Source organism: Molothrus ater, chromosome 6 (genome assembly GCF_012460135.2).
Source record: "Molothrus ater isolate BHLD 08-10-18 breed brown headed cowbird chromosome 6, BPBGC_Mater_1.1, whole genome shotgun sequence".
NCBI lineage: Eukaryota > Metazoa > Chordata > Aves > Passeriformes > Icteridae > Molothrus > Molothrus ater.
In genome coordinates this window covers 46,501,288-46,526,273 of record NC_050483.2, presented here as the reverse complement: position 1 = coordinate 46,526,273, position 24,986 = coordinate 46,501,288, and the positions used below count along the sequence as shown (strand labels likewise).

General features: G+C 40.9%; 1 protein-coding gene across 1 annotated transcript in view; it reads left to right on the top strand.

Moving 5' to 3' along the window:
- FBLN5 (fibulin 5) overlaps window positions 1-24,986 on the top strand; it is a 54,299-nt gene that overhangs the window by 18,334 nt on the left and 10,979 nt on the right. Inside the window, exon 6 of the mRNA XM_036385136.1 lies at window positions 22,635-22,757. Within this exon, the coding sequence (XP_036241029.1) occupies window positions 22,635-22,757 (123 nt within the window). The remainder of the gene's footprint in view (window positions 1-22,634; window positions 22,758-24,986) is intronic.

Here is a 24,986-nt window from a genome sequence, read left to right as displayed (position 1 = left end):
CTGGCCTGCCTGCCAAGGCCCCACATTCCTTGGCTCTCAAGGGAATGTGCACCCCTGGCTGTTCACATAACATTCCCCCTTGTGGGGCTGATATGTTTCCATGCAGCAAAAAAAGAGATATTATCCATTCTTCTCCCTTTCAAGATTTTTGGCCTCATCTTTTCTGGCCTGGATGGTCACAGAAGGGTTAAGTGTCCTCAATCCTTCCCTATCCTGGTCACCATTCAGTCTTGCCAAGATTCTTTCATCTCCAGATCTTGTCCTTTATGAAAACAAAACTTTTACTGGTTCAAGTGCCTCTCAAAGACACCTGTCCGTGATAGCTTTGCCATCCAGTGTCTTCTGTGTTCTGCAGAAGTACCTGTAGCCATTTGTGGTAGCAGACAGAGAAATGTTTTAATGATAATTACTTCTTAAGTCTTCTGTGGGTTTGATTCCTAATACATGGTATTTTTTACCCCTGGAGTTGCTGAGTGCTTTATATTTTGTGTATGTAAGTGGTCTGTGTTTTCAACAGCACAGAGTTTTTGTAAATCATTCCAAAGCAGGTTGGGAATGATTTATAACCACAATTAATGTTGGAATAAAAAATCACATACAGAAAAAAGCAAAGAACATCTAGTGCAAGAGCACTGTTTGAACTGTTTGTCTTCTAACATTACTTCTCTATAAATACAGAATGGGTTAGTCATAATAATGACTTTTTGCACAAGGAACTTAGTCTAGTAACTGTTGGCTCCAGATTACTGGAGTGAGGGCCTGTGTTCTTGCTTTATACATTCGTAAGCTGAGAGCTCTTTCCAGTTTCCTTTCACTCCACCTTGCTGTTTCCTGATTTACAATGATCTTCAAAACATGCCTCAAACACAGATCCTTCTGGGCATTGTGGAAAGAACTGTACTGGGTGGGCTCTTATTATTGCTTTCTCTCCAATTAATGCAAACTCACAATGTGAGGAGATGATGGGGTTGGAGAGGGTTGAATAGAGAGTTCAGAGAAAGCACACCTCAAAGATAGAGAGGCAAATGCTAGGAAAAGTATGAGCATAAGTTCAGATGAGTGTGACCTAGATACACAGAGAAGGGAGGAGGGCAGAGGAGGTAATCAAAAAAAAAAAACAAAAAAAAAAAACCAACAAAACATAATTGTTATTTTTAAAGTGAAAGGTTAAAGGAAGAAGGAAATGGAAGGATGCTGTCTTCAAGTACAAGAGAGAATTCTTTTTCATGCCCCATTTGTGCAGTAGTCATTGCTTCAGCTTTCCTTGTTTCTCAGAGATTGGCAGGACCTCCTACATTCCCCACCTATGGGTCCCCAGTCCTACATTTGTGGAGTGAAACTCCTTCCTTCAAAAGATTACCTTTGCACAGATGGGTTTTAGATCATTATCTTTATATTGCAAGCATACCTAAACCCCACATCCAAGCCTGCAGTTGTACTGCCCTGCCTTGTGCCCAACCTCATTAAGAGCAACCTATGTCTAGATGAGTTTTCAAGCAAAATGAAGGAACCAGATGTTCCTGTGTGGGGAAAGGGGAGGGAAACTGAGAGACAGAGAACTGAAAGGAGGTGCCCAGGCCTTGCATCAGGCTCATGGCTGTGCTGGGATAGAGCCCAGAGTTCCTTATCCAATGGCTTAGACATCAAGCCAGACTGCCTCCTCCTAATGACTTTCCTAGTGACCTCTCAGTGCATATAGAAACAGGAGGAAGAAAAGTAGGGAAACGCAGCAAGGAGATTATGCCTTACAAGGGTTTGTATAAAGTAAATAACAATGGAATCCACTCCCGCCTTTTCCTTTTTTAACCCTATTTGGGTCAGCTCTGTGCCTTTCCCTTTTCCTCTTGGTCTGTGAGACAATCTCTTTTGCTGCTCCAGAGGGCCAGTTCCTGAAGCTTATGCATGATCACTATTAGGAATGACTGCCATCCTGTCCAAATTAACCAGAAAAAGAAGGAAAGATTACATGAGAACAGATTCTGTGAGAGGCTTAGCTCAGACTTCTGAAATTATAGGCAATTGTTGACAGTTCCTAATTAAATTAAGGGCCATGATGTGTAGCTTTTACTTGTAGTATGGTTTTCTGATGGGCTTTGTAGGAGGAAATGTGAATTGAGACCTCATGCTGCCATAGCAATGCAAAAGTTTCCTCTCAAGCATCTCAAGAGTTTATAGCTGGTGGCTAAGGCTTGGGTTGGAGGAGTTTGTGTTCAGTTCCTGGCTTTGCCATAAAGCATGCCATTCCTGGAGTCAACACCCCTGGAAGTGTTCAAGAAACACCTGGATATGGCACTCAGTGCTGTGGTCTATGGGACAACATAGTCAAAGGTTGGATTCAATGGTCTCAGAGATCCTTTCCCGCCCAAATGATTCTGTGATTCTGTGATTTGGTACTGGATATTTTGGGGCTAAAGTGAAATAATATTAATTTTCAGGATGATACCAAGATTAATTTCATGAGGGGATGATAGGTGTGGAAGTGACTTCCAGGGAAGTATCATGTAAAGATAGACAGACAAGAGAAAAAGGTCCAGTTTGATAATTCTACAGCAGTGAAGCTCAAGGTGACACATGTGACACTCAGTTACTTCCCCAGTTGTCCTTGTTCCAGCCAGGACAGGGTTCATTTCTTGCAGTAGCCGGTGGGGGCATGGCCAGGGCCCAGAGGTTATTCTGTACCCCCTCATGTCATTGCTGGGGGCAGGCAAAGGGACTGTGTCTTCCAGGAAGAAGGGATTCCTTCCAGCTGAGAAAATTCACCTAGGGTTGTTTATTGTCCAGGCTGCAATGAGCTTTTTGGGTGTGAATCACTCTCTTCTGTACACTTTTGTCATTAATATCGTTGCTGTTATTGTTCATTTTCTTATCTCATTGCTGTTTCTGGTGTATTGTTCTTATCTCAACATGTGATGCCTTTTGTGCCTCCAGTAAGAAGGGGGAGGGAGAGCAGCTTGTGGTTTTTTTAGTGGCAGTACTAAATTGGAAAGTACCATCCCTAAGCCACAACAGCAGTGCACTAACCTGGCTGGAATTCAGTGGCCACTTTTGCCTATGTTTCTGCATAGATCAGGGAAGAGGGGAAGTCCAAGCCCTTTACGTGTATCTCCAATTTGCTTCAAGGAATATCTGAGCTACAAAAGCTTTCAGCAGTCACTTGATCCTGGAGTTTTTCAATCATCTTCTACTTATGCTGTATTTGTTTAATGTTTTAGAACAACTCAAGATGGTTTTCCCTTGATTATTTAATGTAATGAGACTAGACAAGCTAGGTAAAATAAACATGTAGAAAATACAAACTATATACATTAAGGTTCAAGACCATATGTCAGGAGAGTAATGAAAGAAGGATCATTCACATCCTGGAGTACAGATAAACTTCACATAATCCTGTCCCGTTGCATAAACCCACATTATACAGCTCCAGACAAACATAACTATAAATCTTTTAGATCCAGCTTCTGTGCTTCTGATCTGATGGCCTGATCTATTCACAATCCCAACAATCTTCATGGAGGTAATCATGAGTTAAGTATAAAATAATCACAGGTTCAAAGGTACATCTGAAAGCAGTCAGAGCTCCTTCATCCCTCAGGAAACCATTGCACCAGCACAGAGAACGGGCAGGGGCTGAGGAAAGGCAAGACTCATCCAGCCACTACAGAAGGGTCCATCAGTAGAGTCATTCCTACAGAAATAGACCATCAGTAAAAGTATCCTGTTCAGCTTACCATAGGAAATGAGGGTCAAAATGCTGGTTTTCACTGAAGTAAATCCATTTGTAGTAGAGAAGTCAGCTTGATAGAAAAAGCTGCTGTACAAATCGATCTGTAGCATGGTAAACTGAACCTTCTGTGGCTTGGCTTGCTCCTGCTTTCATTCCTCCCTAAGTGCAGTGAGGGAGGAACACAGTCTGGTGGTTAAAGCACAGGCAAGTGCTTCATTTATTCATGAAACTTCTACTACTAACAAAGGAATGAGTAGAATGGAACCAAGAAATATAACATGCAAGCCAATAATGCTGGCATGTTATTAAGCAAACGGGCACTCTTCACTGGAATGAAAATTAGCAGGCTCCTGAGTATCCAAAAGGTAACACTAGGAGCAGGCCCATCATTCTGCATGTCAGTGCCCTTCAAGCACCACTCACTGACTGTATTTATGTGTGATGATGTGAAAAGTGAAAACAGAAAAAATACAACTACAGAATAGCCACAACTGAACTTGAATGAACTACAGTCATACTCGGTAGGTAGCTGGACAACAGCTGGGGACAAAATCACTTAGACCCATGATTACAGTCCCTATTGACTTTGGTGAAGCTCTTAAAGCAGAAGTTCTTGTAGTGAATTTATTAGGTTTAAGTTAAGCTGTCTTGAACCTAACCTTAAGTATCTTATGGTCAGGCAGTCAGGTACCATATTTTTCTCCTGCTAAAATACTGATACCACAATAAGGATTTCCTAGATTTTGTGGCATTCCTTGACATTTCAAGGTCAAGATAGACCTTATGGTGGTCAGATCATCATCTTATGAGTAAAAATTAGTAGTGTTTGAATTTGGTTTCAACTTTACCTTGAGCTAAACTGATTCTGTCTGTTGAAGTGTGCATCTGCTATTTGGGAGTGATTGAAAGTTTTCTAGTTTCTTTTTTACTGAGCTGTGAGCCAGGAGGGAAGCACAGTGGCATACTGAAGGAACAGCTGAATGAGAACAGGTCATGTTAAAACATAATGGGTTTGTGTGCAGAGAAGGGGCAGAAGCACAGAAGGGACAGTGTCCTTGTCTTGTTAGATGTGCAGGCTACAGTCCAGACACAGGAAGGCTGAAATTTTTCTAGACTGTGACCTCTCTATCTCATGATGTGTTTCAATTTTCCCTCTTTCTTGGAACTGTACGATACTTTGGAATACAAAGTGGCAAGAACCCAGGAATCTCATCTCCCTTGAGATCTGTAGACTACAGAAGGAAAGGGTATGCAAGGAGAAGAAGTTCAACAGATACTCTGGTTAATGGCCTCTGTTATGCTTGGTCTCTGAAGTGGGGGTTTTTGCTCACTGGGCTCTGAGCCAAGCAATACACAGACTTCAGTTGTCACCCAGAGTGGGCTGGCAGGAGGTTCCATCTGACTCAACTCAGAGGAGCAGTAATCATGCCAGGCCTGCCATATCCTCTGGCCTGTGCTGCCAGGGCAGGGCAGCACCCCTGCCATTAATCTCAGAGTGATTCCTTACACTCCCTGCCAGCACTGGTTTGATACGTGGGCCTTTGTTGCCGCCTTGCCTTTATTATGTCTTACTTCCAGGGATTTCAGCAGTGCCAAATCAGTTAAGGCCACTATGTACAGATTAGCTCTGTCTACTCTGGGGTAGGTTTCATGAGCTTTCCTTTATGGAATAGCTGTCATGCAAGACAGTCCCACCAACTAGGCCATTCAGGGCTTAAAAGAAAATCAAGTCACTTAACAGTGCTGGGAAACTGACAGGTATCATGAGTATCCTGCCCCAGTCTGTCAGCTCTTTGGCATGTTTTTCTCTCATTTTCCTATGAGTGATACTTTCTCTACCTTCCTGTGGCATAATGTGCATAAGTTCAGTATGTGATAGTCTCCCCTCACATGGAAGGCTGATTTATTCCAGTGCTCTTCATAGCTCCAGCACCCTACTCGGGCATATGTCAATTTTTTGCATATATTTGCATCACCCACAATTCCTAGAGATGGCAGTGTTCTCAATGACTTAAAAGTCACTGTTTTTCTTGGCCTCTCCCTTACATGTTTTGGGTCAGTCTTGTTTCTTTTCATTTGGTTCCAGCCTGAAATTGGCCATGGTTATATGTCACAATATAGATGTTAAGCCAAAATATATAGAAAATATGAATTCTCTTCTTTGCCAGTATAAATCAGCCAAATGGACCATATGTTTTGCCAGACTCTATAGAAAGTGATAATGTGCTGGCACTGTTCCTTTGTCCTGTCCTTAAAACACCAGACCCATGACAGAGCTGCCACACAGAAATAGAAGAGCTGCCTGGAGTAAGATGTTGCATGGAGTTTAACATGCTCTGACCCCTTAATCTGCCAGTTCTCTGCCTTCCCGTTTTACTACTTCAATGACATGAGAGAATTTTTCAAAGAAAATAAAGCTGCTAGAAGATAAATGTGAGTTACAACCAGCCCAGTTCAGGGCAGTTTTTTAACCGTTCTGCCACTTTTCTGGGATGTTCTGCCCCTTGGGGATGACAAGAAGTGCTGAAATCCATCTTCATTTTTAACCAGCAAAACCTTCTCTTCTTTCAACTGTAGCTCACGGTTGCAGGTGCTCTGTGGTATAAGAGCACACTGCAGTGTGAGGAGAAGGATGGTGCAGAGGATAGGCAGCAGTTTAGGTGTCAGGAGAGCTGAAATGCAGGCCCAGGTCCCCAAAGCTTGGTTAAATCCCCTGCTCTCACTGACCTGCATCCTCCATGGGAGTTTAGTGTAGAAATGCCCACTGGTCTGGTCTGCAGCCTTTGTCAGGGGCTGACAGTACAGCCTCAGACCTCTTCACTCAATATTGCTTCCAGAACTCACTACTTCTCTGAGGAATCTCAACATCCAAGAAATCATCTGGAAACCCTTGATGGGTCTGGGTTTTCAGGAAGAGACCTATAGCATTTACTGAAAGTTGGGGTGAGAACAGTGTCTTCCCTTGGGCATCTGCAAGTTTGAACATACAAACTCATAAGTCCATCTGGAAAATTATCTTGGTTTTCCTATGTATTAGCTCTATGTCAGTAACATGCAACTACAGTGAGAATAAATCTGTTTGTATTAATGAAGCATTCAGATACTGAAAATAAAAGTGCTTCAGCTAAACAGGGAGAGTCTAGGAGGAAAGGGAGAGGAATGCACCATAAACTTGCAGGGTCTGAAAGAATCCACAATCTACTGCTTGGTCTGAGACTGTGTTGTTAGTTTTGGGTTTCCTTTTGGTTTTTTTCCATAAAATAATTTTAACATCTGCTTTTTTATAACATTTTGAGCTTGGTTTTATTTTCTTTTTTTTTTTTTTTTAAGTAAAATTCTTGTTTTCCATTCAGCCCCCTAAGTAAATGAAGCATTAACTTGTGAGTCAGTAAATTGCTGATTGGATTAAAGGCATTAATTGGCTTTGTGGTACAACCAACATATCTGTAGGTAACACTGAATGGGAAGATTGTATAAACAGTAATTCACAGAAGTCTAGGAAAGCTACAATTGTGATCAGGAAATTAAGTGGCTGGAACCCAGCAGTAGGTGAAAAGATAACCTAACACAGGGTCATCTGGTGGAAGATGATCAAGAGAAGGCAGTGATATCAAAAGCAGTGTAGCACTAGGCAGTTTCTGACAGTGTTACTAAGACTTCTCATTCCAGAACAGAGAGCAAATAGTACTTCAGAATGTTCCATTGAGAATGGCTCCAACCTACTGCCATTAGGTGCAGGTACTTTACTACCAGAAAAATGTAGACAAGTTTATGGAAATCTCAGTATAGAGCAGCAGCAAGCTGGGGCCATTACTGAGGCTGACTTTGATTGAACTATTAAAGTGCATTACAAAACTTAGGGTAAGATGACAGTAATTGGAACTGTAAATGACAGAAGTAGAAGTTTGTATGGTGGGTGGCACAAAAGAATGATTATTGCTGAATAGGGTAAAATTTGCTGAAAGGAAGGAAAATTACTTTTAGACTGAACATAATAAAGCCCTTTATGGCACTGCAGTGTATCAGGTTATACAAGAACACAGTAGGTATTTTGTAGTGGAGGAATTGTACAAAATGTAACAGTAGAATCATTTAAAAGCTGCCTGGAACAATTTTTAGCAAGAAAGAGTCTCACTCAAGTTGGAGGTGCAATAAATACTGTCAGGTCTGGTTTGCTGTACTTTTGAGTCCTTTGATATATTGCCAGCTTCCAGTGTGCACAGAGGCACAAAAAAAGTTCCAGTATGTTTTATCTAACTCTGCAGAGAAAAGCTCATAGCATGGGTAAGAGCCTCCACCCATTAAACAACATTTCTGTCACTGTGGCTGAGCAAGGCAGAGCTGCGAGAGCCTGCACGGGTAGCCTGACATCCCCTTTCCAAGGAGGAATCTTGGAGCAGTGCACAGTCTGTTTGCCAGACTGCCACTCCTTAATCCTGCAGCAGGAACCAGGCCAGGGAGAGGAGATGTGATCTGAAAGCCATAGCATGCTGCTAATTTCCTGCTATTGCAAACCCTGTGGGGAATCCCAAACCCGGCACAGGCTGGAGCAGCCTTGGATCAGGCTCCTGTTCTTCAGAGGTAGACTGCAGCAGTATATACAACACTCATTGCCAGCAATTCACTAACCACTGCATCTGGAGCTTTATTTCAGAAGCAGATTGAAATTATTTTAATTAAAAGCAGGACTGACTTTTTGATGGAATAGCCCAGACCTGTGCATGGACAGCTATCAGTTGATTTCATGCACTCATCCCAAAAGACTGTAGCATGCCAGCTTTAGAAAGGAGGTATTTTTTCCCCACTGAATCAGTGCTGGTTGAAGATACAGTTCTGTAAAACCTGTATTGTGGTTTTCAGGTGGTACATTGCATTTTGGGACAAAATTTTTTCTCGTTAACAGTTTCAAGAGGTTTAACTAGTCATAGATGAAAAGTGGTATAAGAGAACTTTACAGGGTTGCACATAAGACTTCAAATACTGCCCATGAGTTTAATGGAAAGAAATAAAAATTTTATCTCCATGTTTCTCAGGCAATAAGCCCACATATAGATTTGAGTCCAGAGAATTATGGCATAGGTGTGTCCTATACAGAATAGAGAATGCCTCTAAAGATAATGAGTGGCTGACAATTTGCAGTATATCCATTAATGGCCCAGCAAGTCACATGCATTCTGGAGCTGGTAAATTCATCATCTAAAGATACAAAATACTATCATATTCTGCTCCACAAAAATCGTAATCTGACATCTAGAGAATTGGGACATGAAACTGTTTCATAAATACATGATCTATCCATGGTTCATTCCCTTTGACCTGGGGAGGGACATGAAATGCTAAACTAAGCACTATCTGCAGTATCTGATTGGAGATGATTAGAAAGACTGTGAATTGTAGAATGTAATCATGCTAAGAATTTGCTAGGGTTGCTTCTGTCCTGGACACTGTGCCTTTTAAAATGGAACTGTTCCCTTGCGTGACTCAGTATGACCTGAGACCTTGTGGCAATAAGGGTTAATAAAAGAATGTACCATAAAGAAAAAAATGTAAATTAACTTTCCCCTACAGCAGGCCCACATGATGGAAAATTCACTGGGATGTACCTTCTAGAGAGTAAAAGCAGGAGTTTGGTCCAGGAATAATCACAGAGATTAAATGTTCCTGCTGGTTGGGAACATTGTCTCTTCTGTTTGTTTATTTATTTACTTTTCATTTTTTTTAATTACCCAAAGAGAACATAGGGCTTTTTTCAGGCCAGGCCACTTGAAAATGAACTGTTTAGCTTGGGAATGCTCAGTGTGAACATGTCTTTCTGAGCTTTCATGGATAATGTGAGAGCTGGTGGGACTGCCTGTGACACTGCTCATGTGCCCAGGCTGGTCAGCTTGTAGCACTGGTCAGGAATTTCTGAGTTCTGGTATAAGGAAGGTTGGCTTACCTTGGAGATCTGGGGACAAATGTGTGCAGGTCTGTGTTTGTGAGTAGCGCAGTCTGGTTCTGTTTGTTCAGCATCCAATGAAATGGTTCACCAACCTCAACAGTTGCTACTAAATTAAGCAGAGATTCACATTTTAATTATTTTCTCTTAATACCTCCAGGGGAGAATTCAAATGCAGTCAATTTCTGTTGCCTTCATAGGCACCCAATTCTCCCAGTCATTCTGATTTCCTGGCATAAAAAAGACCTGGGCACACTGAAGATATGCAGCAAAGGACCACTGTGGTGGTTAGAGGGTGGCAGCACATGTCACACAGGGAGAGAACTGGACTTAACCTGCCTCAAGAACATAAGGCTTCTCAGGGAATTGTACTGCTTGCTGCCTTCCACTGTCTAATGTCAGTGTGTAGAGAAGATGAAGCCAGATCCATCTCAGAGATGATGTGGACAGGAATGGGCAAGAGTTGCAACATGGGAAATCCTTATTAGATATCAGGAGAAATTTTATCAGAGTGAGGTGGTCAAACACTGGACCAAAAGAGGTTCAAAAACTTTGTAGCTAAAGGTCATACCCTTGGAGAAATTCAAACCTCACCTGGAAAAGGCCCTGAGCAGCCTGACTGAATTGTCCCTGCTTTGAGTGGAGACCAGATGATTTACAGAAGCCAACTTCAACATGCCTTGTGCCATGGCTCTGAAACTGCAGTGCCTGAACTGCAGTAGCCTGTGTCTGATACAGGTTCAAGCCTTTAATATATTGAAGGCTTCCATAAAATGAAAGTGATATTCTCTTTGTCACATGGACTATGACTTTTAGCACTGATTTTAAAGTGCTGTCAGATCTTTGAATGGAGTGGGGTGCTTTTATACTTGCTTTGGAGGCTCTGTAGAGCAGACCAGTTAAGTGTGACTCAAAACTTACATCACGACCCCAGGGTCTGCAGTGAGAATTAGAGGTCCTTCTTAAGATGGGAGACCTTCAGATCTATGCCCATGGCAGCAACTCCTGCCAGCTGCTCCAGAAGCTGTCATGATTGACAAAAGAGAGTGTTATCCTTGGCACTAAGGGCACTGGGATCTTATCAGGGGAGAAAATTGTTTTTCATATTTCATCTGAGTTTCAAATCTGTCCATGTGTTAGCATGTTTTATAACAATCTCAAAAGTGCCACAAAGCTAAGGTAATTCTTGCATAAATGTTAGGAACTTTTGGGCTCTTTTATAAGCAAAGAATGGGTAGTGGAATAAAGCCAGTGGAGAAGAAAAATCTCTGCAAATACTGGCTTCCAGACTCAGACAGCTGTGTCCTCATTACTCTTAATAGCAAAGAGCTATGAATGTTGGGCAACATTCCCCCCTGAGCGTATACATAGCAAGCCATCTATTTATTTATTTCAGTGATGGTGATCATTGGAAAATGCCATAAGCCCTGCTCAAATAACTGGCTTTAACTCAGATTTGGCATTCACTGCTTTATAATGCTTGAACCACATTTTCTTGCAATGTTCCAAAAACTACCGCCAGCCAACCAAGTTGCAAACTGTCCTGGATAAATGAAAACTGTGTGGATATGGGAGGTTTACTTTGTTCCAATTAGTGTGTGATGTGGATGTCTACTGGCAGTTTTCCTGCTCTCCTTACTCTCAGTTCATGGCTCCCTGGAAAAAGAGGTGTTTCATCTCAGAGGGCTTTTTCACTCTCTCCCTCTCCCTCTCTCTGTCTCTCTCTCAGTAGCCCCTTTCAGTAGGGGCCTGTAGGGCCCCTGTAGGGCCTAAATTAAGACAGAAAATTTCTAGATTTGGGAAATTCTGATATAGTAAGATCTCAAAGGAGATGTGCTGAGCCTTTAGAAGCAGAAAGTTGTGTGTTTTGTTTTGCCCCAAGAACTGCCAGTTTTAAGCAGGACCATGACCAGGTTCTAGATGGTTGCAAAATTCCCAAGCAGGACAAGGTGTGAGGCTACAACTGCATCAAAGAAAATTTCTAATAAAAGTTACCTAACATTTATAGGAGTCCTTTTCTCCACCTGTCAATCAATAAATCAATTGAGATAAGGGCAGATCTTCCTCTGTATTGATCCTGGCATAAAACAGAAGTCTTCATCTGGATGGTCTTGACTGAATTTTCTCTCCATGAAATTGAAGATTCATTCCACTGAAAAACTGAGAAAAAAATCCTACATTTCTGGTAACTGTTTCTACTTCACTATAGGAACTTTGAGACACACATTCTGCAAGCCAGGGTCTTTTCCCTGGTTTAGTGGCTATGTTAAGGAAATAAGGTGTTAGCCTCTTGGAGAAAGTCAAAGTGCCCATTATATGTGTGTCTGACTCATGTAGCTTCAAGTGACATGAGGCAATCTACAGCCATGCCACCTCCAGCTGGTGCCTCTTTGAGTGCTCAAGCCAAGCAGTTTTGAATCCAGTCCTTTACTGAATAAGATGCTGGTGATTATTGCTGAAGCTTTTGTGAGAGCTCAGTTAGTGACAAATCCCATACAGGGGATCTCTATCATGATATTCCATGACAGAGTTCCCTTGTTGTCTTCTTTTCATATATATTGAAGATTTCAAGTTATCCTGTCAGAGTGACTACAGCATTCATACTGAATTTTCACTATGGGTATGTACATATTGCTCACCTAGAATCTCACTTGTTTTTTCAGTTGTTTGCACAACACACTTGATGTTACACATCCAAAGTGGCTGCATTTTAGTGGAAGAAGCAGCCCTTCCAATAAAATTTTCTGTTATAACCTGCAGGTGGATATTTGTATCCCATTGTTTTCACTGTGGCTTTAATTTCTGGATCCATTTGGATCAATTTCTTCTGCCATATTAAAAGTCAGACTGTTCTCTTCTTTACTAGTTATTGTGGTTTATTCACAGTCCCAGACCTCTCTAGCCTGCCAAAACACTTGGAAAAGGAGCTCTTAATGACTCAGTTAAAATGTACGGTCAAGAAGTTCACTTATTAGAGGAAATATAAACTGACCACCAATTGGCTAAACCAGCTGGCTGGACTATTTGTGCTTGAGATTTCTCAAAGCTCCCCAGGGAACAAAAGTGGGAATAGCAGTTCTCTGCTTTTAGTTCTCTCATGTTCTGTACCCTAACAGAAAAGTCTTTGAAAAAATTTGTTGGAGGAGAAGCCAATAGCATTTGACCAACATGTTTTAAAGCTTTATAAATAATGCTTTAAACACCTATAGTTTTGATATATTCTTTCTTTCAGGTCTTTTTTAACTAACCCATAGTAACGCAGAGAACATATACAATTCAGCCATAGAAAACTCATTTCTTCACTATTAATAGTTCTACACCTCTTCTGTAAAGTTTTATTAGCCTTTTCTAGAGATTCTTGCATGAGACTATTTCATATCATGCAGCAAACTGATGATTGTAAGAATCTTTTTTCTTATTTCTGAGCATGCATTTCCTGGCTCTGACCGCACATTTTTGTTTCCATTGCAATAGAAAGTGCTACTTAGATAACCTCCCAGCAGCTGGGAGCATTCTTAATAAAAGCTCATTGGCTCCTCTTACCACTCGGCCAGCAGATCACAGTGTAGCATACGGTCATACAAAATAGGTAATTTTGAGAAACCACAATAACACTTCATTTATTCAGCTGAAAATATATTTCCTGATGATGAAGATAAAACCATGCTGAGCAAAAACTTCTTTGTACCTCCTAATTCAGCAAGTTCAGTGTCATCAGTGGAATGGCAATCTGTCTACCTCACTTCTGCAGGGTACTTGGGTCACTCTTGTTCTGCTATACTGCAGCTATTTGACATAGAATAAGTACAGCAGGGAAATAGCTGAGATTCTCAAATCACATGCACTGGTCATGCATGTGCAGAATCTGCAGCAGGAAATCATGAATCAAGAGAATACAGTTATGTTCCAGCCCATGGAGTTTCCATCTTTTAGCAAAGCTCTTGGTTGAAATTAGTAGCTTGTCTTTTTTTTTTTTAATTTCAGAGTCAACATACTGACTGTGCATTTGTGCAAAAGCTCTCATGGGACACCAGGAATAGTCCACACAAGTGGCTGTGATCTTGTCCCAACAGAGAGCCCTGGGAATTGGTGGGAGTGAGGATCTGTGGTCATGCAGGTGATGCCAAGTGTATGAACCATGCACAGGTCTGAGCAGAGAGGGGAGAGGCTGCTGTCTCTTTAGTCCCCTTGCTATGCACTTCTTTGCATGGCTGTCCTGTAAATCTCAGCCACAAAAGCAGGACTAGAACTGTGTTCAAAGTCCTTCACAGTTTAGCTGCTGTTTATCATTTTTGAGTAATGTGTAAAGTGCTCTTGCTAAGGAAAGGCTCAGATAGCTGGCAGGAGACCTAGAACCTGTGACACATGTTGAGCAATTTTCATACCAGGCAGAGGGAGCAAAATTACAGATTCATGCCTCACACTTATTTAGTATCCATTTCCAGACTGACCCTCTGTGTGAAAAAACTCACTTTAATCCTTGTTTAGCCATCAGCTAATAACCTAATGCATATGGGATGCTGATAGAAAATTAATTCAGCAATCAATGGCCAGTCCTCAGACAGTGAAATATGCAATTAAACAGGTGTTTAGAGAGTTGATCTTGGATTGTGTCCAAGCTCAGCAGGGTCAGTTGTCCTTGGAAAAAACACTGACCCCACACAGCAGCAGTTTGAATTTGGCTTCAGTCTGCACTTTAGGAATGTGGCATTGTTATTTCTTCCCTTTTCTTATCAAATGTAATTATCTTGAGAAAAAAAAAGTTTTGAGAAAACATGTGATTTCACTGAGTAAAAATCTACTACTGAGGAAATTATTTTTCAGTGTCCAAATAAGGAGTGGGGGAGAAGTCTGGGGAAAGTGCTCTGTTCCAAGTAATCTTGGACCTGATACCCATGTTACTGAGCTCGGATGTTTAGTCCTGGCCTGCAATTATGCCTATAAAAAACAGACATCCAATCTTTGTATTATTTTAAAATGGAGCCCTGAGGGTTATAAATGACTGAATGAGCTTTAGTGTTTGAGCAGACAGAGATTCTGGAACGAGCTGTCAGCTTTGAGGCTCTCTTCCAGATCATTGCATCTTAGGAGCCGGGTTAGCTCCTGGGGTTGTGACAGTAAAACAGTGGGACTAAAAGACAGACAGAATAAAATAAAGATATAGGGCCCCAAAATCACCCACACCTCCTTGTAAAGGGGGAAGAAGATTTTCCATGGTAAATGTTTTCCAGTCTACAAGACCTGTGCTCTCACAACTGTCAAATTAACCTCCAGTATTGCTGTGTTGAACCCCATGGTACTAGTGGCCCTCAAATAGTCACGACAGCAAAAGCATACCCACTTTTGTCAATGGCTGACCAAAAGAAGGAAAAGCAGCCTTAGCTACTACTGTGACCCACAGAAATTTGTAGCATGATTATCAGAATTCATTACTTAAGAAAGGAAGTCATGCATGCTAAATATGTTCCAAAGAGAACAAAATGTAACAGTCCATCTGCGAAACAGAACACATTGCCAAAAGCATTGTCTTGGAAATCTGCTGTCCACATTGGCTTCCCCCTTCATCACAGAGTCCAAGCAAAGTTTCACTTCTAATTGTCATGGTCTCCAAGAGCGTGGTTCTAGCTCAGAGATGATAAGCCCACATCCTTCCATGACAGCTCTCTGCTAGTCCTGTTATCCCACTGTCAGCCAGCTGGGAAAGGAGCTGTCATGGGGGAGTGGGATGCTCACAGTGCCCCAAGCACAGACCATGCCTGTGGAGGGATGAGAGCAGTCACCAATCCCACCACTCACCACCCCTGGATGCATTGAAGGACAATAGTCTCCCTTGTTCCTGTTGGGGCAGGTGCAAATCATCTCCTTGGGATGGAACTCCCCTGGTAAACTTTCCACTCTCTTTTTTTTTCCTGAGCAGAAGAAAGGCAGTGTCTTTGCTTACAGTTTTTGAACCACACCTTCCAGAGGGCAGGTGCTCCCAGTTCCTAAATACTTCTGCTCCTTCTCCTGTTGTCTGCTGGCTTCTTTCCCTGGCTATCCACCTCGTAAAGTTACTTTGATTGCTGAAAAATCTACTGTTTCCTGCAAGACCACATCCTCTAACCTTCAGTTGAGTCCTCTTGAGGGTCTTTGACTCAATGAATTGTCTGTGGTAATAACTTGGATTCTTCCTCTTTTACTTGGTTCATCCTTCACAAAGAAGCAATCACTCTGTGTACTGAAAGGAAGATGGTTGGCATGCCCAGCATATTTGGGCTGATGACTTAACATCTTCTACCACAAAAAATGTTATTAACATTTTCTATGTTTTCCACATATTTCTGGAGTTATTAAAAGCATTAGAGGTACAATTTCTTTCACTAAAAACCATTTTTATTGATTAAAATACAAATAAAAAATAAAAAATGCACACATGTACATTTAAATATTTGCAAAGGAAAAGTCATTTGGAAGATCTTTTCAAATTCCTATTCTCATTTTCAGTACTTTTCCTGGCCCAGTTAGATTTCCTAATGGCCTAGGAAATGGAAAATGAGGCAAGGCAAACAGAAAATCTCAGGCTGTGGATATAGACAAAAATAACTAAACATTGAAAGGTATTAGATTATTCAGTGAATACTTTAAGACACCATTTTGACCACATAATCTGTCTTTTTTGTGACCCAGGACATAGAACCTTACCCATCAAATGGTGTTTTGAAGACACAGTTTTTTGCTACAGCTTGTTTGAAAGAATAAATACTGTTGAGGTGTAAGACCCTAAAGGACAGGAACAATCTTTAGCATCCTAGTTTTTTTCATATGTAATTTCACAGCAATACTCACAGTCCTATCTGTAAGGGTAAGAAGAGGTGTGAAAACCAGATAATTATTTCAATTTGCTACTGACTGCATCAATAATTCTCTTTCTGCTTCAGTAACTACTAGAAACTTTGAGGTTCCATGCACCCTCTAGCACGTGTTGTATTATGTTTTTCAGATGCTTAATCAGAAGCACTAAAGCATGTGTCTTATTTTTATTTTGTATCTGTCTTCTAAACACTGAATTATATCTCTTTGTCTTTTGCTTTAGCAACCATCTCAGTTTCCATGCAGATGCTTACAGATCACAGGCAAATATACCTTGAACCTTTTCTTAAATAGATTACTAAATGGAGCATTATCTTGCTCTAAGATAAATTTTTGTGGCTTGGAATAACTCTTTGGAATCTCTTAGTATTTCTTTGCAATATTTTTTAAAATATTGATGCCAGAAATGTTTTTCAGTAATTATTGCACTAATGCAATGTACAGTGTAAGAACAATTTCCTGTGTCTACTCAGTGTGCTCATGGTAATGCTTTTCAGCAACATGATGTCAGGAAAAGTTCATGTTCAAGTGATTACCTGTAACAACCCCAGAGGTTTTTTTTTGACCTACGTTTTTTACTCTTGATATATGACCTTGCATTTGTCTGTCTTGAAAAGCACTTTCAAATGTGCCCACCATACCTAGCGAAATACTTTCATATAAGACTTCATTTCACATTTCAGTTCTTTACTGCACCAGCTTGTGATCCTCTGTATTTTATCACAAATGTGGAAAACAGTGGGCCAAAACCAGATCCTCAGAATTCCACATTTATGATTCTCTCTTGAGATTATGGAACTCCTAGTCTTAGTCTCTTTGAAAAGTACTGAATATATCTGGTCCTCATTCAAAGGGTTAGATTGTTGGTTTTATTTTTATGCTGTGATTTCTTGCAGTATTATTAATACAAATAGAGTGGTCTCAGTTCCTGTGTTCTTGGTGAACATGAGTCAGTGCCATAAAAAGACCTCCTGATAAGAATTAGCCTCCCTGGTGAGATGTAGTGTTGTGCTGCAGTTTCACATCTAGCTTTCCTTTCTATATTAATATGTTGCTCCATTTTTTGTGCATGCATGGCTTTTAAATTATTTATTTTTTCTTTAATTTATGAGCTGTGAATTAAAAATTTCATTCATTGTTCCATGATGTGGCTAAATTCTAAAGAATCCACTAATACCTATTAATATTAGCTTTTACAGATAATAAAACACAAAGCCAGTAATTTGCACACTAAACCCCATGAGTTCACATATTTATTTTGACATTATAAATGATATCTATCCAGTCACCAGGCATCCTGCCATCCATTAAAAATACAATTTGTACCAATAAAAACAAAGCATCAGCACATCACATCCTACAAAAGGCAGGCAGCCAGCCAGAAATTAAAAAAAACTTTCTCCACCCTTGCAATCCCCAAATGAAATCCCATTGCCCCAGCCACCTCACCTTTTGTCAAAATGTCAAGTAAAGACAGCATCACACCCCAGAGCTGCTAAACCAAACCACCACAGCCATAATTCTTTAAGGCAGACACACTGATCTAAGAGAGAGGGATGTGGCTCATTTTGGAGTGTTCAGGCTTCGGCTCTTTCAGCCCATGTATCCTTACAAAGGGATATGGAGATGTCACCTACCTATTCTCTCCTTCTGTCAGTAACCCAGAGATCTCTAAATCTCATGGCTCAGAGCCATGAGGCTCTGTTCATTGTTGGTGGTATTTCTTAGGAGGCAGAGAGCAGTGGTCTCCACAGGCCATGTGGTTGCTCTCAGTATTCATCTGGGAACTAACAAAGTAAATTGTTCCCACTTCAAGTCAGATTTTAATTTGTCTGGAGTCCTGCCCAAACTTCTGCCTTTGGAATTAGCTGTGGGAGCAGTAATGTGAAAGATGGATAAAAGAAGTGAATACAACAACTGGAAGGATGGGTGAGAGAATATAGATGACCACTAATTTAATAGCACACAGCAGGATACTCAAGAGCTGAAACAACTAGAACCAGCTTTGGCCAAGCATTCCTTGGCAAGAGAAGTTTTGAACAGTGATCCATCTGTCCTGCCTTGGTTCTCTAGTGTGCTTACAAAGTGCTGAACAACTGCTCTCTCAAAGGAGTCACCCAGGGCCACTAGTCATTTGGAAAAATCTGAATTTGTTCAAAATTATTAGGTATGACAACCTTTAACATCCTCACTTTTTTCATATGTAATTTCACAGCAACACTCACAGTCCTGTCTGTCAGGGTAGGAAGAGGTATGAAAGCCAGATTACTCTTTTAACTTGCCATAGACTACATCAATAATTCTCTTCCTGCTTTGGTAACTACTGGAGTCTTTGAGGTTCCATGCAACATTAGGGTGGAACAACAACATTCCATAGAATTTAGCTGAAAGAAACTTTGATGCTTCCAAGGTCCTCTAGCAGAAAACAATGATTGTTAATCTTTTATTTTAGATCTCACTAGCCAATGTAGAGTCTGCACAAAATTTCTGAAAAAGTGGTATCTTGAAATGTTCATAATAATAGGTGCAGGTTGTACATGAGAGACTACAAGACAGAAAGGTCTGTCACCTGCTCCTGTTTCTGTTTTGTTAAATGCCCTATCCTGAAGAGTTTTAGGTGCTAAACAGTGAGGGAGACTGGACTATAGCAGAGATAATGGATTTTCATGGATTTTGTAATCCCTGCTCTTCAAATAGGAAGCAGGGTGATAGAAGATGAAAAGCAAGGAAGAGTTCCCAAAAGATAAATTCTCAGCCCACGAGCTACAGTGTGGTCAGTGTATCTGAGCTGGCTCCTTGTCCTGCACAGTAACCACTAGGTTACTTTAATCTATCTTCACTGAGGAGAGATCTAATTTGTATTTTCTTCCCAGTCCACCTCATGGCAATTCTTCTGCTCTCCATCTGATTAGACTTTACCTTGGGGCTCAGGTGACAACTCACTGCAGTATTTCTGTCCATGGTGAAGACTGTGACATAAGTTGTGCTGTGTCAGACATACTCTTCCAAACTTCAGGAAAATGCACCTCAGGGATTTCTTAGCCACTTGTGCTACCCTTACATTGAGTAGGCCTTGCAGTTTTTTATTCTCTGAATTTGTCTTATCTGCTTTGAACCTACAAAACTATTGAAAATCTATAATCATGTGCAATTAGATTGCTCAGGTATTGTGTATGACCCATCAGAGAGGCAGAAGTAGTACAAATGGGCTTTGAAGTCCCAGACCATGAAGACACCTAAGATTTATGCTTGAATGGGACAGAAATAAGCTGTGCAACCAGACAGAGAAATTATTCATGCCTTATTGATGGATTGTCATGTTCCACTTGCAACCTCTTGCAATTTTCCATTCAAACAAAAATGCTCTGGAACTGTTTTGATGTAACTTCTATGTCTATCCATTATAGGCAATCTCTTGAAGTTCTATGGCTAGTTTTCTCCTCAGTGGAAATAATTTGGGATTGTTTGGGGTCTGTTTTGTTTTTTTTGTTTTTCCTGCCAAATGTCTGGTTTTGACTTTACCAACCACATCTGCTCTTACTGTATTCTGCACTGTGCAAATGGGCATGACACCCTATGTCTCCCAGGTCTGATATCCTTTAAGAAGATACCTAATGTCTGGCCAACTGTTGCACCAATAGTTTTTTCAGTGCACAAATATCTGCTCTCTGTGAGCCCATATAATGTGGATTAATCCAGGGCAGACAGCCTGGGATTATACTACCTGTTTCAGCTGTGAAGGCTGCTGGCCAAAAATACTTTATTTGATTGTATTGGCTGTGTCAGTAAGAGTTTAATGGCACCTCATGGTAAGGGGCAATCTTAGAGAATGCCAGACATGAAACACAGAACTGGGTGTGCTCCCTCAGGCCCAACCAAAAAGATTTGCTGCTACCAGTAAAGCTGTTTACACCTGTTGGTTGCATAAATCTTCTTTAGTGAAGTCACTAAGGTACTGTTCAGTGCAAATGTGAGGAGTCAAGGTGTTCTGCATAGACAACTTCAGGATCATCAGGTTTTCTGGCAGAAACTCCACAGGAGGCCTCCATTGTAAAAAATGTTGTGCTCAAATGGAAATATGCTTCCAAATACTACCACAAAAGGTGAAGACTGGGAGTAAGCAAATAAATCTGATTGTTATAAAGCAAGTGAAAGAGGATCAACGTTTTACTTCTCTGGAGTGGAGCCCAAGCAGTGGCTACAAGGATGATTTGGGAACAAAACCAATCCCATAGCCACCTGTTGCTTAAGTGAAAGATGTTGTATCCCTGCAAGAAAAATGCCTCACAAAAGAGTGGAGGATCTGTTGTCTTCAAACTGTCTTGCTACCATATGTGGTGAGACCATGACCCTCATTTTGTTTTCACTTTGCTTCACCTATTAATATTACTGGAAGCAGGGAACATGGAAAATTAAAATCTCCTTTTTAAGCTTAGTGCAGACTAGAAAAAGCAGAATTGGCCAGATCCCAAGGTACCACTCCTAAAACAATAAGCAAGCATGACAAATAGAAAGCTTTTTCATTTAGAAAACATTAATGTCATTGTTATTAAATTTATGGTCAGATAAAATCTCTGTTCAGATACTACCAATTATGTGTGATATGCTATGAAGGGAGGATCCAAATTTTTTAGCTCAATTGCAGAAGCAATAGCTGAACTGAACAACATATTTATGGACCTATATAGTCTAGACTTGTTATCTTACCCTTTTCCCACTTCCCCCACCATTTTGCCAATCTTCATCTGGCCAATAAATACATGGGAACCGAATTCTGACAGAGTTAATTACCTCTAATTGTGCCCCTCTTGTTATCTTACCAGTTTTGACTCACCATAAATTGCTCCGATACAGATGTTGGCAAGATAAGAACCCTAGACTCCCTCCATATGTACAATATGTTTGTATTTGTTTATGTATCTGAGCATGTTAGATATGCTGCTGTGGCAGCCTGGATCAGTTATTTCATGACTGCTAGGGTTGTACAGCTGACTGGCTGTGCTTGCTGCCTTGGGGCAGGTACAGAGATGGAATTCCTGCCCTCTGCTGCCTGCTCCAGCCCAGGGCATTGGTGAGACACTTTCAGTCATGACCTAACAAAGTCTGGGTTAATAAGAATCAAGGGAGTAGCATTGCTAGGATGACATAGTGCTTCAGCAAAGCACAATATGCTGGAATGAAAAATAGTTTAGGTATCAATAAATAAAACATAAAAATTTAGGTTGGCTGGGGAAATGACACAATTTATCTTTTGGCATTTCTATTTCTGACATCTAGAGGCAAACCTGATGCCTGAAACACCAGGAAAGATATTGAGCAAGGCGTGATTCAAAATGAATTTCTGACTCTGAAAGGCATTTTTAATCAGTTAGGTTCCAGGGTCCTGGCTTATATAAATGTAAGAATGCTATTCACCTCCCTTGCAAAAAAAAAAAAAAAAAAAAAAGGGGGGGAAAAAATAAAGCCCACAACAAAAACACCCTAAGGGATTGCAATAAAAACCCAAATACATTCAACCCAGTAAAGATGGCGAGGTGGCGGGGTGGAAATTAAAAGAAAATAGTACTATTGTCAGGAAATTGATTCCAGGGAAGTATACATTTTGTTTGGTCAAGTAAAGGTTGATTTTTGGTTGAACTTTGTGTCTGAAAAATTACAGTGAGATGGTCTGCATTGGTGGGGGTAGGAAGTATTTTTTTTTTAATGTCTCTGAGTTGTGTTTGTACATCTCTCAAACTCCCCTTCATCTCTTACTTTTCAATGGGGTTGCACAACCCTTTCAGCAGCCTCTCCCTAGGACTGAGCACTGCTCTACAGCATGGAAATCCCAGCTCAGTGACAGCAACTGTGGCAGTTACAAAAAGTTTGAGATAATGAGAGACTTTCCTTGAGGAGAAAACCAGAAACACTGGGTCACCTGCAAAACTGAGAGATTTCATGTGCATTCTCATAATAAATGCCCTCAGACATTTATTAGCGTGATTTTCCTTCAGATTATGGTCATTCTCTCTACTCCTCCAAACTCTGATTCCTTGCACAGAGGCAGTGTACACACTGTACAATATAAACAATCTTTTGTTGTTGCTATTTCTAACATTTTCCTTCTGTATTTCTGTGTTGCAGATGTGGATGAATGCGCTTCAGATTCTCACCAGTGTAACCCCACCCAGATCTGCATAAATACTGAAGGGGGCTATACCTGTTCCTGCACTGAAGGCTACTGGCTGTTAGAAGGCCAGTGTTTAGGTAAAATCCTCGATTGCTACAGTATCTGAGTATCTGCGTATGTGTACCTGTTACTCCCTGAATTAAAGTCACTAAGCACTTTTGCCAAGGACACAGTTAAACCTTCAGCTATGTGGAAACTCTTTTGTCTCTGAAAGTGCCAATGAGGTGTTTGGCAGAGAGACTCCCCCACGGAACAAAACTGTAGCTGGAAATGCCATATGACTAGCATCATAATAGTGTCATAACTGGGCTTTTCATATTCCCAGTCTGAAGGATTCCCTTTCATGTAAGATCAATTGCAAGCATGTGTGCATAAAGATTTTTGCCCAAACAGACTTGTGCTTTTGTTATTGTGACAGTGTGGACCTGAAGGGATCCATGTTTGATACCAAGAAATGGGAATGACAGTAACTCCCAAGTCAACCAATTCTTTTGTTTGGGAGTGAGAAAAAAATTACCTCTGAACTGGGTGCCATTTCACAATCTTCCATGCAGTTTTATTCCAATTTTATTATTTTCCTTGCAGCAATGTCCTGTTCATCCTTTTAGTTCAGTCCTGTTGAAAAAACATCGCTCAACAAACAGCACAGGAAAACAACCCTTCCATCCCTCCCCTTCTCCAGCCCTTTCCCCTCACTTGACATACACACAGGATGATGATGTAGACGTTAATTTTAGGTCCACAGGTAGGACCTAGGAGTCAGCATACAACTTTTTTTTTAAGAAAATTTATCCATTATTAGTTTTTTCCCTGCCATGCAGGCTGTTTGGTGCCAGCTCTGCAGAGCTGGGGCATCCTGTCACATCTCCACTGGAAGGAGAAGGGCTTTCCCTGTCCATTTGTCCCTGGAGCATCTCCAGTTATTTTCCAGCTTTCTCCTCCCAAGTACCAATTCCATGAATTCCTGGCTGCTTTCCTTACTGCTGCTGTGTAATTCACCTGGCAGGCACCAGGCTGAGCTCTGTCCAAGCTGGGGACTGTGCAGCCACAGCCTCTTCAGGGAGTCACTGTCTTGCAGTTTCCCTGGGATAAGAAGTCTCCAAGGCCCCTGCTCCTTAATCTGTGATAAATCAAATTCTCAAAGCTTGTGCTGGGGAATGTACAGGCATATGTGATAGCATGGGGATGAGGGAGGGAAGAAAGGCAGATTCTGCTCTGCATCACCTGTTCTGTTACCCATTTACTTCTCCCAGTTACAGGCCCAATGAAATGGTTGGGTGCAGCATTCAGGATTTGAGCACAGATCTAAAATACTCTTCTGCTTGATGGTTATAGCAGAGAACTGAAATGGCTGCACTGATGAATTGATTTGAGTACCTGCTTATGCTATCTAAAATAGGGAATAACATCCCAGTATTGCCCTAATTAAGTAATCATGGGGTGGATTATTGCAAGACAATGTGAAAAAGGAAAAGCAAATTGTGTTTAGAATTGCTATATTTTCCCCTAAATTTCAAAGTCTCAGTTTTCCATACTTTATACTGGCTTTGGAGAAGTGATCTTTGCTGCCATAAAGCAGTAAAGTAATACTTACTGTAATCAGAGGGCCAAGTTGGGGTTTAGAGACAAATTTTTTTGGGGCACTGTTAACAGTGCAGTGGAATTCAGTGAAATTACCAATTACTGTTGGTAAATCACCATTACAAAAACCTACACTTCTATCTGTTGCAATTATCCTGTAAAGTTTACACAGAGAAGCCAGTGCAGCATATCCACATGACCCAGCCACAAGAAGCAGCCCTGCAGAAGTCCTTATCCTCAAAATGTAGCACTCTTGAGATAACAGTCCTGACAAAGCATGTACTTAATGTAATGCATTGTGTCAGTCAATGAGGTATTAATTTACTTAAAATCCATGTTATTTTTGCAGGTTTGGTGAAGCCTGCTGCTGGTGTACTCATCACCACTGATCTGACCTTTACATTATCTTACTGACTGCATATAATATACTGGGTTTTCTATTGCATAAATTTAGCTTCAAAGCTTTAACACAGCCATTTAAAAAAGTCTCCATAAATCAAAAGCTGGTTGATACCAAAGGAAATGTTAAGGCTTTGAAAGGACAGCTATTCCAGGTGTTTCATTTTAGTTTTTAGTTCTGAGGCAAAAATCTGCCAGCATTTACCATCTTACATGTCTTAGAGCATTTTCTTGTGCTCATAGCACTCACTTGCATGCAGTGCCAATGCTGCAATTCAGCCCAAACTGCTATTTTGGCATTAAACTAACTGTTTATACAGTCTGTA